The sequence below is a fragment of the Panulirus ornatus genome, chromosome 36, assembly GCF_036320965.1.
Source record: "Panulirus ornatus isolate Po-2019 chromosome 36, ASM3632096v1, whole genome shotgun sequence".
NCBI lineage: Eukaryota > Metazoa > Arthropoda > Malacostraca > Decapoda > Palinuridae > Panulirus > Panulirus ornatus.
In genome coordinates this window covers 1740155-1756855 of record NC_092259.1, presented here as the reverse complement: position 1 = coordinate 1756855, position 16701 = coordinate 1740155, and the positions used below count along the sequence as shown (strand labels likewise).

The 16701-nt window shown below is 41.3% G+C and overlaps 2 protein-coding genes across 5 annotated transcripts in view; one reads left to right on the top strand and one right to left on the bottom strand.

Annotated features, from left to right (window-relative positions):
• LOC139760429 (uncharacterized) overlaps positions 1-16701 on the top strand; it is a 61165-nt gene that overhangs the window by 9145 nt on the left and 35319 nt on the right. Inside the window, exons 4-5 of the mRNA XM_071683667.1 lie at positions 9698-10087; positions 10220-10385. Coding sequence (XP_071539768.1) covers positions 9947-10087; positions 10220-10385 — 307 coding nt within the window. The 5' untranslated portion in view covers positions 9698-9946. The remainder of the gene's footprint in view (positions 1-9697; positions 10088-10219; positions 10386-16701) is intronic.
• The window catches only part of LOC139760254 (uncharacterized), a 198378-nt gene that overhangs the window by 149581 nt on the left and 32096 nt on the right, over positions 1-16701 (bottom strand). The gene's annotated exons all lie outside the window — the stretch shown is intronic.

The window sequence follows — 16701 nt, the reverse complement described above, 5'->3', positions numbered from 1 at the left end:
AATGCTGGAATCAGTATCTCCTGAGGGAGACTATTGAACAGTCGAAACATTGTGTTATTTCACAGTTTTGACCCATTTGTTTCCATACCATCCTATTTTCCAGATATCTCATTAAGTATTATTTTTATTATTATTTTGCTTTGTCGCTGTCTCCCGCGTTTGCGAGGTAGCGCAAGGAAACAGACAAAAGAAATGCCACAGCCCACCCCCATACACAATGTACACACACACACGCCCACACACGCAAATATACATACCTTTACATCTCAATGTACACATATATATACACACACAGACACATACATATATACCTATGCACACAATTCACACTGCCTGCCCCTATTCATTCCCATCGCCACCTCGCCACACATGGAATACCATCCCCCTCCCCCCCCTCATGTGTGCGAGGTAGCACTAGGAAAAGACAACAAAGGCCCCATTCGTTCACACTCAGTCTCCAGCTGTCACGCAATAATGCCCGAAACCACAGCTCCCTTTCCACATCCAGGCCCCACACAACTTTCCATGGTTTACCCCAGACGCTTCACATGCCCTGATTCAATCCATTGACAGCATGTCAACCCCGGTATACCACATCGATCCAATTCACTCTATTCCTTGCCCGCCTTTCACCCTCCTGCATGTTCAGGCCCCGATCATTCAAAATTTTTTTCACTCCATCTTTCCATCTCCAATTTGGTCTCCCACTTCTCCTCGTTCCCTCCACCTCCGACACATATATCCTCTTGGTCAATCTTTCCTCACTCATTCTCTCCATGTGCCCAAACCATTTCAAAACACCCTCTTCTGCTCTCTCAACCACGCTCTTTTTATTTCCACACATCTCTCTTACCCTTACATTACTTACTCGATCAAACCACCTCACACCACACATTGTCCTCAAACATCTCATTTCCAGCACATCCACCCTCCTGCGCACAACTCTATCCATAGCCCACGCCTCGCAACTATACAACATCTCATTAAGTATATGGAAATATTCCAAAATCCAAAACACTTCTGGTTCCAGGCATTTTAGGTAAGGGATACTCAACCTGATTTGTTAAACAGAGAAGAGATAGTAAAAGCTTTGCGGAAGATGAAAGCTGGCAAGGCAGCAGGTTTGGATGGTATTGCAGTGGAATTTATTAAAAGAGGGGGTGACTGTGTTGTTGACTGGTTGGTAAAATTATGTAATGTATGTGTGACTCATGGTGAGGTGCCTGAGGATTGGCAGAATGCTTGCATAGTGCCATTGTAGAAAGGCAAAGGGGATAAAAGTGAGTGCTCAAATTACAGAGGTATAAGTTTGTTGAGTATTCCTGGGAAATTATATGGTAGAGTATTGATTGAGAGGGTGAAGGCATATACAGAGCATCAGACTGGGGAAGAGCAGTGTGGTTTCAGAAGTGGTAGAGGATGTGTGGATCAGGTGTTTGCTTTGAAGAATGTATGTGAGAAATACTTAGAAAAGCAAATGGATTTGTATGTAGCATTTATGGATCTCGAGAAGGCAGATGATAGAGTTGATAGAGATGCTCTGTGGAAGGATTAAGAATATATGGTGTGAGAGGCAAGTTGTTAGAATCAGTGAAAAGTTTTTATCGAGGATGTAAGGCATGTGTACGTGTAGGAAGAGAGGAAAGTGATTGGTTCTCAGTGAATGTAGGTTTGCGGCAGGGGTGTGTGATGTCTCCATGGTTGTTTAATTTGTTTATGGATGGGGTTGTTCGGCGGGTGAATACAAGAGTTTTGGAAAGAGGGGCAAGTATGCAGTCTGTTGTGGATGAGAGAGCTTGGGAAGTGAGTCAGTTGTTGTTTCGCTGATGATACAGCGCTGGTGGCTGATTCCTGTGAGAAACTGCAGAAGCTGGTGACTGAGTTTGGTGAGGTGTGTGAAAGAAGAAAGCTGAAAGTAAATGTAAGCTGAGGGACAAGTCAACTGGGAGGTAAGTTTGAATGGAGAAAGACTGGAGGAAGTGAAGTGTTTTAGATATCTGGGAGTGGATTTGGCAGTGGTTGGAACCATGGACGCATAAGTGAATCATAGGGTGGGGGAGGGGGCAAACGTTCTGGGAAAGTTGATGAATATGTGGAAGTCAAGAACATTATCTCGGAAAGAAAAATTAGGTATGTTTGAAGGAATAGTGGTTCCAACAATGTTATATGGTTGCGAGGCATGGGCTATGGATAGAGTTGTGCGGAGGAGGGTGGATGTGCTGGAAATGAGATGTTTGAGGACAATATGTGGTGTGAGGTGGTTTGATCGAGTAAGTAATAATAGGGTAAGAGAGATGTGTGGTAATAAAAACAGTGTGGTTGAGAGAGCAGAAGAGGGTGTTTTGAAATGGTTTGGTCACATGGAGAGAATGAGTGAGGAAAGATTGACCAAGAGGATATATGTGTCAGAGGTGGAGGGAACGAGAAGTGGGAGACCAAATTGGAGGTGGAAAGATGGAGTGAAAAAGATTTTGAGTGACCAAGGGCCTCAACATGCAGGAGGGTGAAAGATTTGCAAGGATAGAGTGAATTGGAACGATGTGGTATATCGGGGTCGAACGTGCTGTCAATGGATTGAACCATGGCATGTGAAGCGTCTGGGGTAAACCATGGAAAGTTCTGTGGGTCCTGGATGTGGAAAGGAAGCTGTGGTTTCGGTACATTATTATATGACACCTAGAGACTGAGTGTGAACGAATGTGGCCTTTGTTGTCCTAGCACTACCTTGCGCACATGAGGGGGGGGAGGAGTTGTTATTTCATGTGTGGCGGGGTGGCGATGGGAATGAATAAAGGCAGACAGTATGAATTATGTACATGTGTATATATGTATATGTCTGTGTGTATATATATGTATACGTTGAGATGTATAGGTATATATATTTGCGTGTGTGGACGTGTATATATATACATGTATATGTGGGTGGGTTGGGCCATTCTTTCCTTACCAAACTCGGTCACCAGCTTCTGTAGTTTCTCACCTGAATCAGCCATCAGCACTGTATCATCAGCGAACAACAACTGACTCACTTCCCAAGATCTCTCATCCACAACAGACTGCACACTTGCCCCTCTTTCCAAAACTCTTGCATTCAGCTTCCCTAACAACCCCATCCATAAACAAATTAATCAACCATGGAGACATCACACACCCCTGCCGCAAACCTACATTCACTGAGAACCAATCACTTTCCTCTCTTCCTACACGTACACATGCCTTACATCCTCGATAAAAACTTTTCACTGCTTCTAACAACTTGCCTCCCACACCATATATTCTTAATACCTTCCCCAGAGCATCTCTATCAACTCTATCATATGCCTTCTCCAGATCCATAAATGCTACATACAAATCCATTTGCTTTTCTAAGTATTTCTCACATACATTCTTCAAAGCAAACACCTGATCCACACATCCTCTGCCACTTCTGAAACCACACTGGTTCAATCCATTGACAGCACATCAACCCTAGTATACCACATCATTCCAATTCATTCTATTCCTTGCACGCTTATCATCCTGTATGTTCAGGCCCCCAATTGCTCAAAATCTTTTCCACTCCATCGTTCCACCTCCAATTTGGACTCCCGCTTCTCCTTCATCCCTCCACCTCTGACACATATATCCTACTTGTCAATCTTTCCTCACTCACTCTCTCCATGTGACCAAACCATTTCAAGACCCTCTTCTGCTTCTGCTCTTCTGCTCTCTCACATCTCTCTTACCCTTTCATTACTTGCTCAGTCAAACCACCTCATACCACATATTGTCCTCAAACATTTCATTTCCAACACATCTACTCTCATCTGCACAACCCTATCTATAGCCCAAGCCTTGCAACCATACAACACTGTTGGAACCACTATTCCTTCAAACGTACCCATTTTTGCTCTCACCTTCCACACATTCTTCAACACTCCCAGAATCTTTGCCCCCTCCCCAACCCTTTGACTCACTTCCACTTCCATGGTTCCATCCACTGCCAAGTCCACTCCCGGGTATCTAAAACACTTCACTTCCTCCAGTTTTTCTCCATTCAAACTTACCTCTCAATTAACTTGTCCCTCAACCCTTCTTAACCTAATAACCTTGCTCTTATTCACATTTGCTCTCAACTTTCTTCTTTCACACACTTTACCAAACTCAGTCACCAACTTCTGCAGTTTCTCACCCAAATCAGCCACCAGTGCTGTATCATCAGTGAACAACAACTGACTCACTCCCAATCCCTCTCATCCTGAACAGACTGCATACTTGCCCCTCTCTCCAAAACTCTTGCATTCACCTCCCTAACCACCCCGTCCATAAACAAAATAACCATGGAGACATCATGCACCCCTGCTGCAGACTGACATTCACTGGGAACCAATCATTTTCCTCTTTTCCTACTCATAAACATGCCTAACATCCTTGGTAAAAACTTTTCACTGCTTCAAACAACATACCTCCCTCACCATATACTCTTAAAACCTTCCACAAAGCATCTCTATCAACCCTATCATATGCCTTCTCCAGATCCATCTGTTTTTCTAAGTATTTCTCACATACATTCTTCAAAGCAAACACCTGATCCACACATCGTCTACCACTTCTGGAACCTCTCTGCTCTTCCCCAGTCTGATGCTCTGTACATGCCTTTACCCTCTCGCATATAATTTCCCAGGAAATACTCAACAAACCTATTCCTCTGTAATTTGAACACACCTTTATCCCCTTTGCCTTTATACAGTGGCTTTATGGATGCAATCTACCAATCCTCAGGCACTCTATCATGGATCACCATGTAATTCCTTACAAACCAATCAACAACACACTCACCCCCTTTTTGATAAGTTCCACTGCGATACCATCGAAACCCGCTGCCTTGCCGGCTTTCATCTCTCACAAAAGATTTCACTACCTCCTCTCTGTTTACCAAACCATTCTCCCTGACCCTCTCACTTTGCACACCACCCCGATCAAAACACTCTACATCTGCCACTCTATCATCAAACACATTCAACAAACCTTCAAAATACTCACTCCATCTACTTCATCACTACTTATTATTAACTCCCCATTTGCCCCCTTCTCCATTGTTCCCATTTGTTCCCATGTCTTACACACTTTATGTGCCAACTTCTAAAACATCTTTTTATTCTCCCTAAAATTTAATGATTCTCACCCCAACTCTCATTTGCCCTCTTTTTCACCTCTTGCACCTTTCTCTTGACCTCCTGCTGCTTTCTTTTATACATCTCCCAGTCATTTGCACTACTTCCCTGCAAAAATTCTGCAAAATGCCTCTCTCTTCTCTTTCACTAACAATCATACTTCATCCCACCACTCACTACCCTTTCTAATTTGCCCACCTCCCACCTTTCTCATGCCACATGCATCTTTTGCACAAGCCATCAATGCTTTACTAAATACATCCCATTCCTCCCCCACTCCCCTTACATCATTCACTCTCACCTTTTGCCATTCTGCACTCAATCTTTCCTGATACTTCCTCACACAAGTCTCCTTTCCAAGCTCACTTATTCTCACCACTCTTTTCTCCCCAACAGTCTCCCCTCTTTTCTGAAAACCTCTACCAATCTTCACCTTTGTCTCCACAAGATAGTGATCAGATATCTCTCTAGCTGCCCCTCTCAGGACATTAACATCCAAAAGTCTCTTTCACCCGTCTATCAATTAACACGTAATCTAATAACGCCTTCTGGCCATCTCTCCTACCAACATATGTATATTTATGTATATCTTTCTTTTTAAACCAGGCATTCCCAATCACAAATCCACAAGCTCTCCACCATTTCCATTTACAACACAGAACACCCCATGTACACCAGTTATACCCTCAGCTGCCACATTACCCTACCTTCACATTCAAATCACCCATCACTACAACCCGGTCTTGTGCATCAAAATGCTAACACACTCACTCAGCTGCTCCCAGAACACTTGCCTCTCATGATATTTCTTCTCTTGACGTGGTGCATAGACACCAATAATCACCCATCTCTCTCCATCCACTTTCAGTTTTGCCCTTATCAATCTTACACTGTATCACATATTCCCACAACTCCTGCTTCAGGAGTGCTACTCCTTCCTTTGCTCTTGTCCTCTCACCATCCCCTGAATTTACTTCCAAGACATTCCCAAACCACACTTCCACTTTACTTTTGAGCTTCGTTTCATTCAGAGCCAAAACATCCAGGTTTCTTTCCTCAAACATGCTACCTATCTCTCCTTTTTTCTCATCTTGGTTACATCCACACACATTTAGACACCCCAATCTGAGCCTTCGAGGAGGATGAGCACTCCCTGCGTGACTCCTTCTGTTTCCCCTTTTAGAATTTAAATACAAGGAGGGGGGGGGTTTCCAGCCCCCTGCTCCCACCCCTTTTAGTCACCTTCTTTGACACATGGGGTTTCCAGCCCCCTGCTCCCACCCCTTTTAGTCATCTTCTATGACACATGGGGAGTATGTGGGAAGTATTCTTTCTCCCCTATCCCCAGGGGATATATAGATTGCTAGACATCACAGCAGTGCATGTGTTCTAGTTTATAAATAAAACCTCAGGAAAATGAAACAAGATTAGTTTCCAAGTGCACTTTCATGTAATCATCACATCGTCGGGTTGATACTAGAAGGAGATAGAAGACAGAACATTCAGTTGATATACGAGGAAGAGATGTAACTAAGATGCTACTGGTAATGCTTGTTAACCAATGGCATCTTAGCTATGTGTCTCTTCCTTGTATATCAGCTGACTGTTGTATGTCTCCTATCTCATTCTGGTATCACCCTAAACGATGTGGTCATTACATGAAAGTGCACTTGGAACTTATTGTGTTTCATTTTCCTGTGGTTTTATGCATATCCATCTATCTATCTATATCTCTATCTCTGATTCCCATTCCTCAAAGGAGAAGCCATAGCAACGGAGTCTCTATAACCAAAGAACTCCAGTGCCACTTCTTAGCCATTAGTTCCTCACCTTTAATTCGCCACTGGCAGAGGGCAAGTCTAGAACAGTATTTGCAAAGGCCCCTACCTTAAGTTCCTAATGACTTCTATCTAATGCTCCTATGTACTACTACTACCTAATGCCCCTACATACTACTATTATCTACTGCTCCTAACATTTTGCCAAAAGGCAGGGCTAGCACATAGTGCTCACCACATGAAAGTCTAGAGTTATGAAGAATGAGCTGCACGAGTTAAGTGTTGTCAAGTGTTGCACATGACAAGGATAGATTTTATGTCTGTGGACAGAATACCAGTTGTGTTGTGAAGTGAGGGTTGAGTATGCAGTGTTGGGGATGAGAGGGCCTGGTTGCTGATTCAAGTGAGAAACTGCAGAAGTTGGTGACTGAGTTTAGAAAAGAGTGTGAAACGAGAAAGTTGAGAGTAAATGTGAATAAGGGCAAGGTTATTAGGTTCAGCAGGGTTTAGGGACAAGTCAGTTTGGTTGTAAGTTTGAATGGAGAAAATTTAGATATCTGGGAGTGGACTTGGCAGTGAATGGAACCATGGAAGCTGAAGCGAGTCAGGGTAAGGAGGGAGCGAAGGTTCTGGGAGCGATAAAGAATGTGTGGAAAGAGAGAACATTATCTCAAAAAAAAAAATGTGTATATTTGAAGGAATAGTAATTCCAACAATATTATATGATTGCGAGAGTGAGGATGTGTTGGAAATGAAATGTATGAGGGCAGCATGTGGTGTAATGTCGTTTGATGGAGTAAGTAATGAAAGGGTAAGAGAGGTTTGTGGTAATAAAATGAGTGGTTGAGAAAGCAGAAGAGTGTGTGTTGAAATGGTTTGGATATATAGAGAGAATGTGTGAGGAAAGGTTGATAAAGAGGATATATGTGTTAGAGTTGGAGGAAACAAGGAGAAGGAGGAGACCAAATTGGAGATGGAAGGATGGAGTGAAAAAGATTTTGAGTGATCGGGGCTTGAACATGTAAGAGCATGAAAGATGTGTACAGAATAGAGTGAATTGGATTGATGTGGTACACTGTTGTGGACATGCTGTCAGTGGACTGAACCAGGACATGTGAAACATCCTGGGTAAACCTGGATGTGGATAGGGAGCTGTGGTTTTTGTGCATTACACATGACAGCTAGAGTATGAGTGGATGTGGCCTTTCTTCATCTGTTTCTGGGTGCTACCTTGCTGATGCAGGGGGTTACAATGCTGTTTCCTGTGGGGTGAGGTGGCTCCAGGAATGGATGAAGGTGATCAAGCATGAATATGTACATGTGTATATATGTATATGTTTATGTATATGTATGTATATATATGTATATGTTGAAATGTATGTATATGTACATGTACGTATGTATATAAGGAGATGGGTCTTTCTTCATCTGTTTCCTGGCGCTACCTCGCTAACATGGGAAACAGCGATGAAGTATAATGAAAAGATATAGATAGATAAATATATATATATATATATATTCATTGCATTCATTTTTCAGCACTAGAGCCCTCCCACCCAGAGCACACATAACCAGACCTCAAACTCCAAGGAGGAACAGAGAACTTAACCCATACTCACAGATTTCCCATTGCTCAACAACATAACATTGATGGCCATGTATGCACAGTAACAATTTGACAAGCACCAGAGAACTGGCCACCCGACTCTACCTTTATCTGCTCTCTTTACCTTTGTGGACCAAAAGCAATAAGGAAGGAACAGTATAATTAAGTCAGCAATAATTCCTTTGAGTATACCAAAGAGATGTCAAACAGTGATATACAAGAACTTAGCCATAAAGATGGAAATATTTCAATGTCCAACTGAGTGAAATGAATACTGGCCTTGAATGAGCACAGAAACTTTTGAAAAAAGCTTGAATTAATTGCTGAGAATATTTTCAGATGAACCCAAGACTGACATTTCTGCAGTATGTGTGTATTGTGCCAGAGGGAAGCCTTTTCTAATCGGGTATGATATGGCAGTGAGCACTTCTCACTGGCCCTGCTTAGTGGAAAAACCTTGTCATGGATATTCATAGGCACTCCTTTTCCTCACATGGAAAGATAATATGACCCATGATAGCATACAAGAAAAGAAATGGCCTTTATCTGGTGATAGGGTTTAGATGGTGAGGAAGAACTTGCTTGCATTTTTTATGAAGAATTAGCTGCTGATAACTCATCATTTGCAATGATTTAACAGTCACTCTACACTTGCTGGTTATACAAATTCTTGGGTTTAAATGGTTTGGTGCTACCCCTTTGTAGTGCAGATGTTTTGGTTGTGCTATTCAGGGTTCAAAAATATTTTTCTCCCACCCCAAGCTAAGTTTTATGATAGTTTTTAATGTGTTTTATATGAGTAAAGTTTCTTCTCTGTCTCACATATGTATATTTGGCTTATTTTTGTAAAATACTTATTATTTGCAGGTGATCAAATGGTATTTAAATGGAACCCAGGACTCATAGTAAATGATATAAGAAGATATTTAGGTTTAAAGGATTTTATGTGGAGGGGCTACTGACTAAATAGGAAGCTTGATGAGACAGGAATATGTAAGGGGAATATGCTCTCAAATAGGACAGATTTTGAGCACAATTTATTTGGGGTCTTTCTTAAGATAAGTGCTCTTTATACTTGAAAGATACTGGATTCTTCGAAGCTGTAATGATAGTTTACTCTACTCCAGACACAAAGTTACCCATCCTTAACATTTTCTCAGGTCATGTTGCAGATGGAAATGAAGAGTGGTTCCGAGTTTTAGAAATTGATGCCAAGTTGAAACACACTAGCACAGAAGAGGGAAATACTGCTTCACCTAAGAAACGCACTAGCACAGCAGAGGGAAATACTGCTTCACCTAAAAGAATGTGTTTAGAAAAAAGCTCTGTTTTTCATCAGAGTTAAGCTGATATATGATTGTTAGGGAACGAATAGAACTGGATGTAATAATTTTTTCATTTACATCAGTATGGAATGTGGAGGTGCAGACAGTATGGAAATAATCCGCCAAAGAGCACGGAACAATGACCATGCATTTAGATTAAAGAAGCGAAGCATGGTTCGAGATATGCACCGTTTGGATTTGGAAAACATAACCAAAAAGTTAAAGGTAATGAAATATATTGATTCTTGATTATTTTTATTCGCTGAAATTCATCTTTCCATTCATTGTCATCTATGGCTATTACATAGTTTTGAAGTACCCCTCTTATACATTACTAAGTTTCATGCTTTGTAACAGGTCCCTTCTACAGAGGAATTTTCCTCGCTGTGTTCTCAGTTAAAGAAGCAAAAAAACATCGAGATCTTGCAAAGGATTCGCCTTGGTCTGAGCCATAGTCAGAAAAATGTGACTGTATTTTTCAACTCCCAAGGTGCTTTGTACTCACTGATTGGTTGTTTAACAGGTAAGTACTTATGTACAGTAATTTTTAATGGTTGTCTAACAGGTAAGTACTTATGTACAGTAATTTTTAAGTATGAGATAGTTGAGGATTTTTGACTAAGTCTAGGGTAAGACACATCTTCACTCATTATCAGTGGAGCTTGAGAATATGAAGTGACAAGGTAGAGAGAAATTAATGCAAAGAGTATAGGTGGATATTCTTTCATAATGAAGAAGCTGATGGATGTGGAACAGACGAAAGCATGTCAAAATCATGTCAGTTCAAAAAAGTAATGAGTTTGAAAAAGAAGATGGATCAATGTCATCTCTTCAGGTGTTTGTGGACCTAGCCTTTAAATTTTGAAGGTCAGAGGAAGAGGGAGACAAAACAAGGAAGAGGATTCCATTGCTTTGTTGTGTGAGGAAAGGAGGCATCATAATGGCCAGTCCTCCTATGGCTCATGTGACACACAAGTTATAGGAAAAGCAGCCAAATGCATACTGCAAGTTTCATTTTTAGGAGGCAGGACACATGCAGATAGTGGCTGAAATGATACCTCTTGTAGGAAAGAGAGAGAAGCAACATTGCAGTGGACAGAAAGGGTTAGATGAAGACAGATGATAGCAGGAGAGTTAATAAGGTAGAATGCATGTTGTAGAAGGCAACTAAAGAGGGCATGGGGGATGGAACAGGAGAAGGAGCCAAGCAGGGAGTGCTCATCCTCCTCAAAGGCTCATGTAGGGATGTCTAAATTTTGTTTAGATGTGGTCAAGATGGGAAGAAAAGAGAGAGCTAATATATTTGAGGGAAAATGTGGATATTCAGGCTCTAAGTGAAACTAAGTTCAAGAGTAAAGCAGAAGGATGGTTTGAAATGTCTTAGGAGTAAAGTCAGGGGTTAGTGAGAGGACAAGAGCTAAGGAAGGAGTAGCACTACTCCTGAGACAGGAATGGTGGGTGTGAGTGAAAGTGTGAGGAAGTAAAATCTAGACTAATGTGGGTAAAAATGAAATTGATTGGCGAGAGATGAATTATCATCAGCACTTATGCACCTGGCAATTAGAAGAAAGATCATAAGTGTTTTCGGAGCAGCTGAGTAAGGTGTGTTAGCAGTTTTGATATAAGTGACTGGGTGTTAGCAATGGGTGATTTTAATTCGAAGGTGAGTAGTATGACAGTATAGGGTATAATTAGGGGGCTTGGGGTATTCAGTATAATGAATAGAAATGGTGAACAGCTTGTGAACTGTGTCCTGAAAAAGGATTGGTGATTGAGAATACTTGGTTTAAAAGAGAGAGATACAAAAGTATACATATGTGAGTAGGAGAGATGGCCAGTGGGCATTTTTGGGAGAGAAACTTTTGGATGCAATTGTACAGAGGGGCAACTGGTGGAATGTCTGATCACTATCTTGTGGAGACGAGTGTGAGGATTTGTAGAGGTTTTTGAAGAACAGGAAACACTGTGGTGAGAGCAAGTGAGCATGGAAAAGAGAGAGATGAAGAAATAACAGGAGAGATTGTGTGTGGAATGCAAAAAGTGAGCGAGTAAATGAAGGAAGAGAGGTGGGTGGGAAATTCAAAGTATTTAGGGAAGTAATGCTGGCATGTACATACAAGAGATACATGTGGCATGCATAAGATGGGAGGTGGGCATACTAGAAAGGACAGTGAGTGGTGGAATGAAGTAGTAAAGTTGCAAGTGAAAGAAAAAAGAGAAGCATTCACAGGGTACTTACAGAGAAGGACTGCAGATGACTGGGAGATGTGAAGAGAAAGCAGCAATAGGTCAAGAGGAAGGTGCAAGGGTTGGAAATGAGGTTAAATGAGAGTTGGGATGAGTGAGTATCCGTAAACTTTACGTAGAATAAGATTATGTTTTGGAAGGAGGGTAATAATGTGCAAAAGACAAGAGAGCAAATGGAAGCATCGGTAAAGGGAGCAAAAGGGGAAATGGTGACAGGTAGTGATGAAATGAGGAGATGGAGAGAGTACTTTAAAGGACTACTGAATGTGCTTGATGTGTGGGTGGTATGAGAAGTGAGAGGAGTAATGGAGAGTGGTTTTTTAAAAAGGGAAGAGATGGTGAAAGCCTTATGGAGAATGAAATGGAGCAAGGTGGTTGGATTGGAGGGTATTCCAGTTGAATTTCTTAAAAAAGGGTAACTGTTGTTGTTGATTTGTTGGTAAGGATTTTCTAAGTATGTATGGATCATAGTGAGGTGCCTGAGAATTAGCAGAATCCATGTAAAGTGCTGCTGTATAAATGCAAAGGGGATATAAGTTTGATGAGAGTACCTCATAAGTTATACAGGAGGGGATTGATTGAGAGGGGTGAAGAGCATTAGATTGGGGAAAAGCAGTTTGGTTTCAGATGTAGTAGAGGATGTGTGGATCAGATGTATTCTTTCCAAGCTCACTTACTCTCACCACTCTTCTCCCCGACATCCTTTTTTTAAAAACATACAAATCCCCACCTTCACCTCCACAGGGAACAGCATTGCCCCCCCCCCCCCTCCTTGCATCAGCAAAGTAGTGCCAGGAAGAATATGAAGAAAGGCCATGGCCGGTCAAATTCATTCTCTAACTGTATTTTGTAGTGCACATAAACCACAGCTCCTAATCCACATTCAGGCCCCACAGACCTTTCCATGGTTTACCCCAGACATTTCACATGCCCTGGTTCAGATGGCGAATTGACAGCCCCAATCGCTCAAAATCTTTTTCACACTACCCTTCCACCTCCACTTTGGTCTCCCGATTCTCCTTGTTCCCTCCACTTTTGACAAAAATATTCTCTTTGTCAACCTTTCTTCACTCATTCTCTCTATATATCCAAACCTTTTCAACACACCCTATTGTGTTCTCCCAACCACACTTTATTACCACACATCTCTCTTACCTTTCATTAATTACTCGATCATACCACCTCTTTAGATATTGTCCTCGAACATTTCATTTCCATCATATCCATCTTCCCCCACACAACCCTAATTAGCAATGATACAATATTGATTGAACTGCTATTCCTTCAAACATACCCATTTTTGCTCTTTGAGAGAATGATCTCTCCACACATTCTTCATTGCTCCCAGAACCTTAACCCCCTCCCCTATCGTATAGCTTACTTCTGCATCCATGGTTTCCTTCACTGCCAAGTCCTCTCCCAGATATGTAAAACACTTCAGTTCGTCCAATTTTTCTCCATGCATATTTACATCCCAACTAAATTTTCCCTCAACCCCGCTAAACCATATAACCTTGCTTTTATTCACATTTACTCTCAGTTTTCCCCTTTCACACACACTTCTAAACTCAGTCACCAACTTCTGCAGTTTCTCACTTGAATCAGCCACCAGTCCTGTATTATCAGCTAACAAAAAGTGATTCACTTCCCAGACCCTCTCATCCCCAACAGACTGCATACTCCCTCCAAAACTCTTGCATTTACCTCCCTCCACCCCATCCATAAGCAGATTAAACAAACATGGTGACATCACACACCCTTGCTGCAGACTGACCTTTACTGGGTACCAGTCACTCTTCTCTCTTCCTACTCGTTCACATGCCTTACACCCTTGATGAAAACTTCTCACAGCTTACCTCCCACACCATATATTCTTGAGACCTTCCACAGAACACCTCTATCTAACATATCCAACCGCCCATATAACTTAGCTCCAAGATTTTTGCAGGAGGTCAGATGACAGCTGATATACCCTATAACAAAAATATTCAACAGATCTATATCGGATGGTCAAGTGCCAGTTGACAGGAAACTAGCAAATGTCACTCCTATATATAAAAGGAAAAAGTGTGCCTTGAACTACCACCCAATTATCCTTATGTCAGTGTTAGATAAAACGATGGAAAAAATAATACGAGATAGAATTGTCACGTTTCTAGAACACAAGATTATATCGGACAATCAACATGGTTTCCGCAAGAGACGATCCTGCCTGACAAATTTGCTAGAATTCTTTAATGTTATTTGTGAGAATTAGGATGAAAAATTACCGCCTGATGTAGTATATTTAGATTTCCAAAACGTTTTCGATAAAGTACCACACAAGGGACTTTTACACAAACTTAAAGCACAGGGAATTGGTGAAGAACTTTGTACATGGATCAGAGAATGGTTTACCGGAAGAAAGCAGCCTATAGTATTAAACGGCAAAGCCTCAGATTGGCTAGACGTAATGAGTGGTGTGCCACAGGGGTCGGTCCTAGGCCCAGCTCTTTTCATGATGTACATTAATAACCTAGAACTTGGTCTCATATCGGAGATCTCCAAGTTTGCTGATGATACTCAACTAGGAGGTAGAGCTGTGACAGGCAGGACTGCAAAATGATTGAGAGATCTTACCTTGCTAGCAGAGTGGTCAGACTGATGGCAAATGAAGTTTAATGTAGACAAGTGTGAAGTTATGCACTTTGAAGGCAAGAATATATGTTATGACTACAAACTATTCAGAAAGTAAAGTGAGTGAAGAAAAGAACCTTGGTGTTGTCATTAGCAACAATCAGAAATACTCTAAACAGTCAGGCAGCAAGTAAAAATTCTCTAGTAAAACCACCCCTTGAAAATGCAGCCCAGTTGTGGTCCCCAAATTATAAAAAAAGACTAGGAAAAATTAGAGCAAGTACAAAGACATACGACAAAATTGATCCCATCCCTGAGAAACCTGGCATGTGAAGAAAGGCGAAAACGACAGAATCCCTTAAAAAACGTGGACTTCACGGCAACTTAATCCAAGTGTTCAAAATTCTGAACAAGTTTGATAAGGTAAATCACAAACATCTTTTTGAAAAGCAAGAAAATACGGTTACCAGGACAAATAGAATTAAATGCAAAGCTGAAAGATGTGGTATGGACATGGGAAAAGCTTCTTTTCCTATAGGTGTGTTGAGCATTAGAATTTGTTACCATCAGACATATTGAATGCTAAGACTATAAATACCTTCAGAAGTTGTTTAGACAAATATTTTATAAATTCAGGTATACTTTAAAGAAAAACATCAGGAATAAACTGCATAAACAACAGCAGTAACGGGGACATTAAAAGGCTAATGTGCAGTAGCAGGTAGTTGGTGATAGCTTAAAAAAATACGGAATGGAATTACATTTTCTTATTGACTTATAATCCTTTTTTTCTTCTTTTTTACCAGACAGCCAAGTTGTGGGCCAGTCAGGCCTCCTGTTGTCTGTATTTCTCATGTAAACCCTATCCTATGCTTTCTCTAGATCCATGAATGCAACATACAAATCCATCTGTTATTTCAAGTATTTGTCATGCACATTCTTCAAAGCAGATACCTGATCTACCACTTCTGAAACCACACTGCTGCTCACCAGTCTGATGCTCTGCACATGCCTTCACCCTCTCAATCAATACCCTCCATATGATTTTCCATGTATACTCAACAAACGCATTCCTTTGTAGTTTGAACACTCACCTTTATCCCCTTTGCTTTTGTACAGTGGCATTATACAGGCATTCCTCTGGCACTTCACCCTGATCCATACATACATTGAATATCCTTATCAACCGATCAACAACACAGTCACCCCCTTAATGAATTCAACTACAATACTGTCTAATCCTGCCGCCTTGCCAGATTTCATCGTCTGCAAGGCATTTGCCACCTCTTCTCTTCACCAAATCACTCTCCCAGATTCTCTCACTTTACATACCACCTCGACCTAAACACCGTACATCTGCCACTCTATCATCAAACATATTTAACAATCCTTCAAAAAATTCACTCCATCACTACCTGTTATCACCTCCTCTTTCGCTTCCTTCACTGATGTCCCCATTTGTTCTCTTGTCATTTGCACATTATTGCCTCCTTCCAAAATACCTTTTTATTCTCACTAAAGTTTAATGATACTCTTTCACCCTAACTCTCATTTGCCTTCTTTTTCAACCCCTGCAGCTTTCTCTTGACCCTCTGACACTTTCTCTTATACATCTCCCAATCATTTGCAATCCTTCCTTTTAAGTACTGCCCAGTCACCTCTCTTTTTTCTTTCACTAGCAACTTTAATTCTTCATCTCACCACCTACTACCCTTTTTGATATGCCCACCTCCCACCTCTTGCATGTCACATGCATCTCTTGCACATGCCATCACTACTTTCCAAAATACCTTCCCATTCCTCACTCACTCCCCTCAGTTCATTTGCTGTCACCTTTTGCCATTCTACACTCAGTCTCTCTTGTTATATCTTCACACAAGTATCAAGCTCACTTGCTCACACCACTCCCTATTCTCCCCAACATTGTCTCTTCTTTTTCAAAAACCTCTACAAATCTTCCCCCTCACCTCCACAAG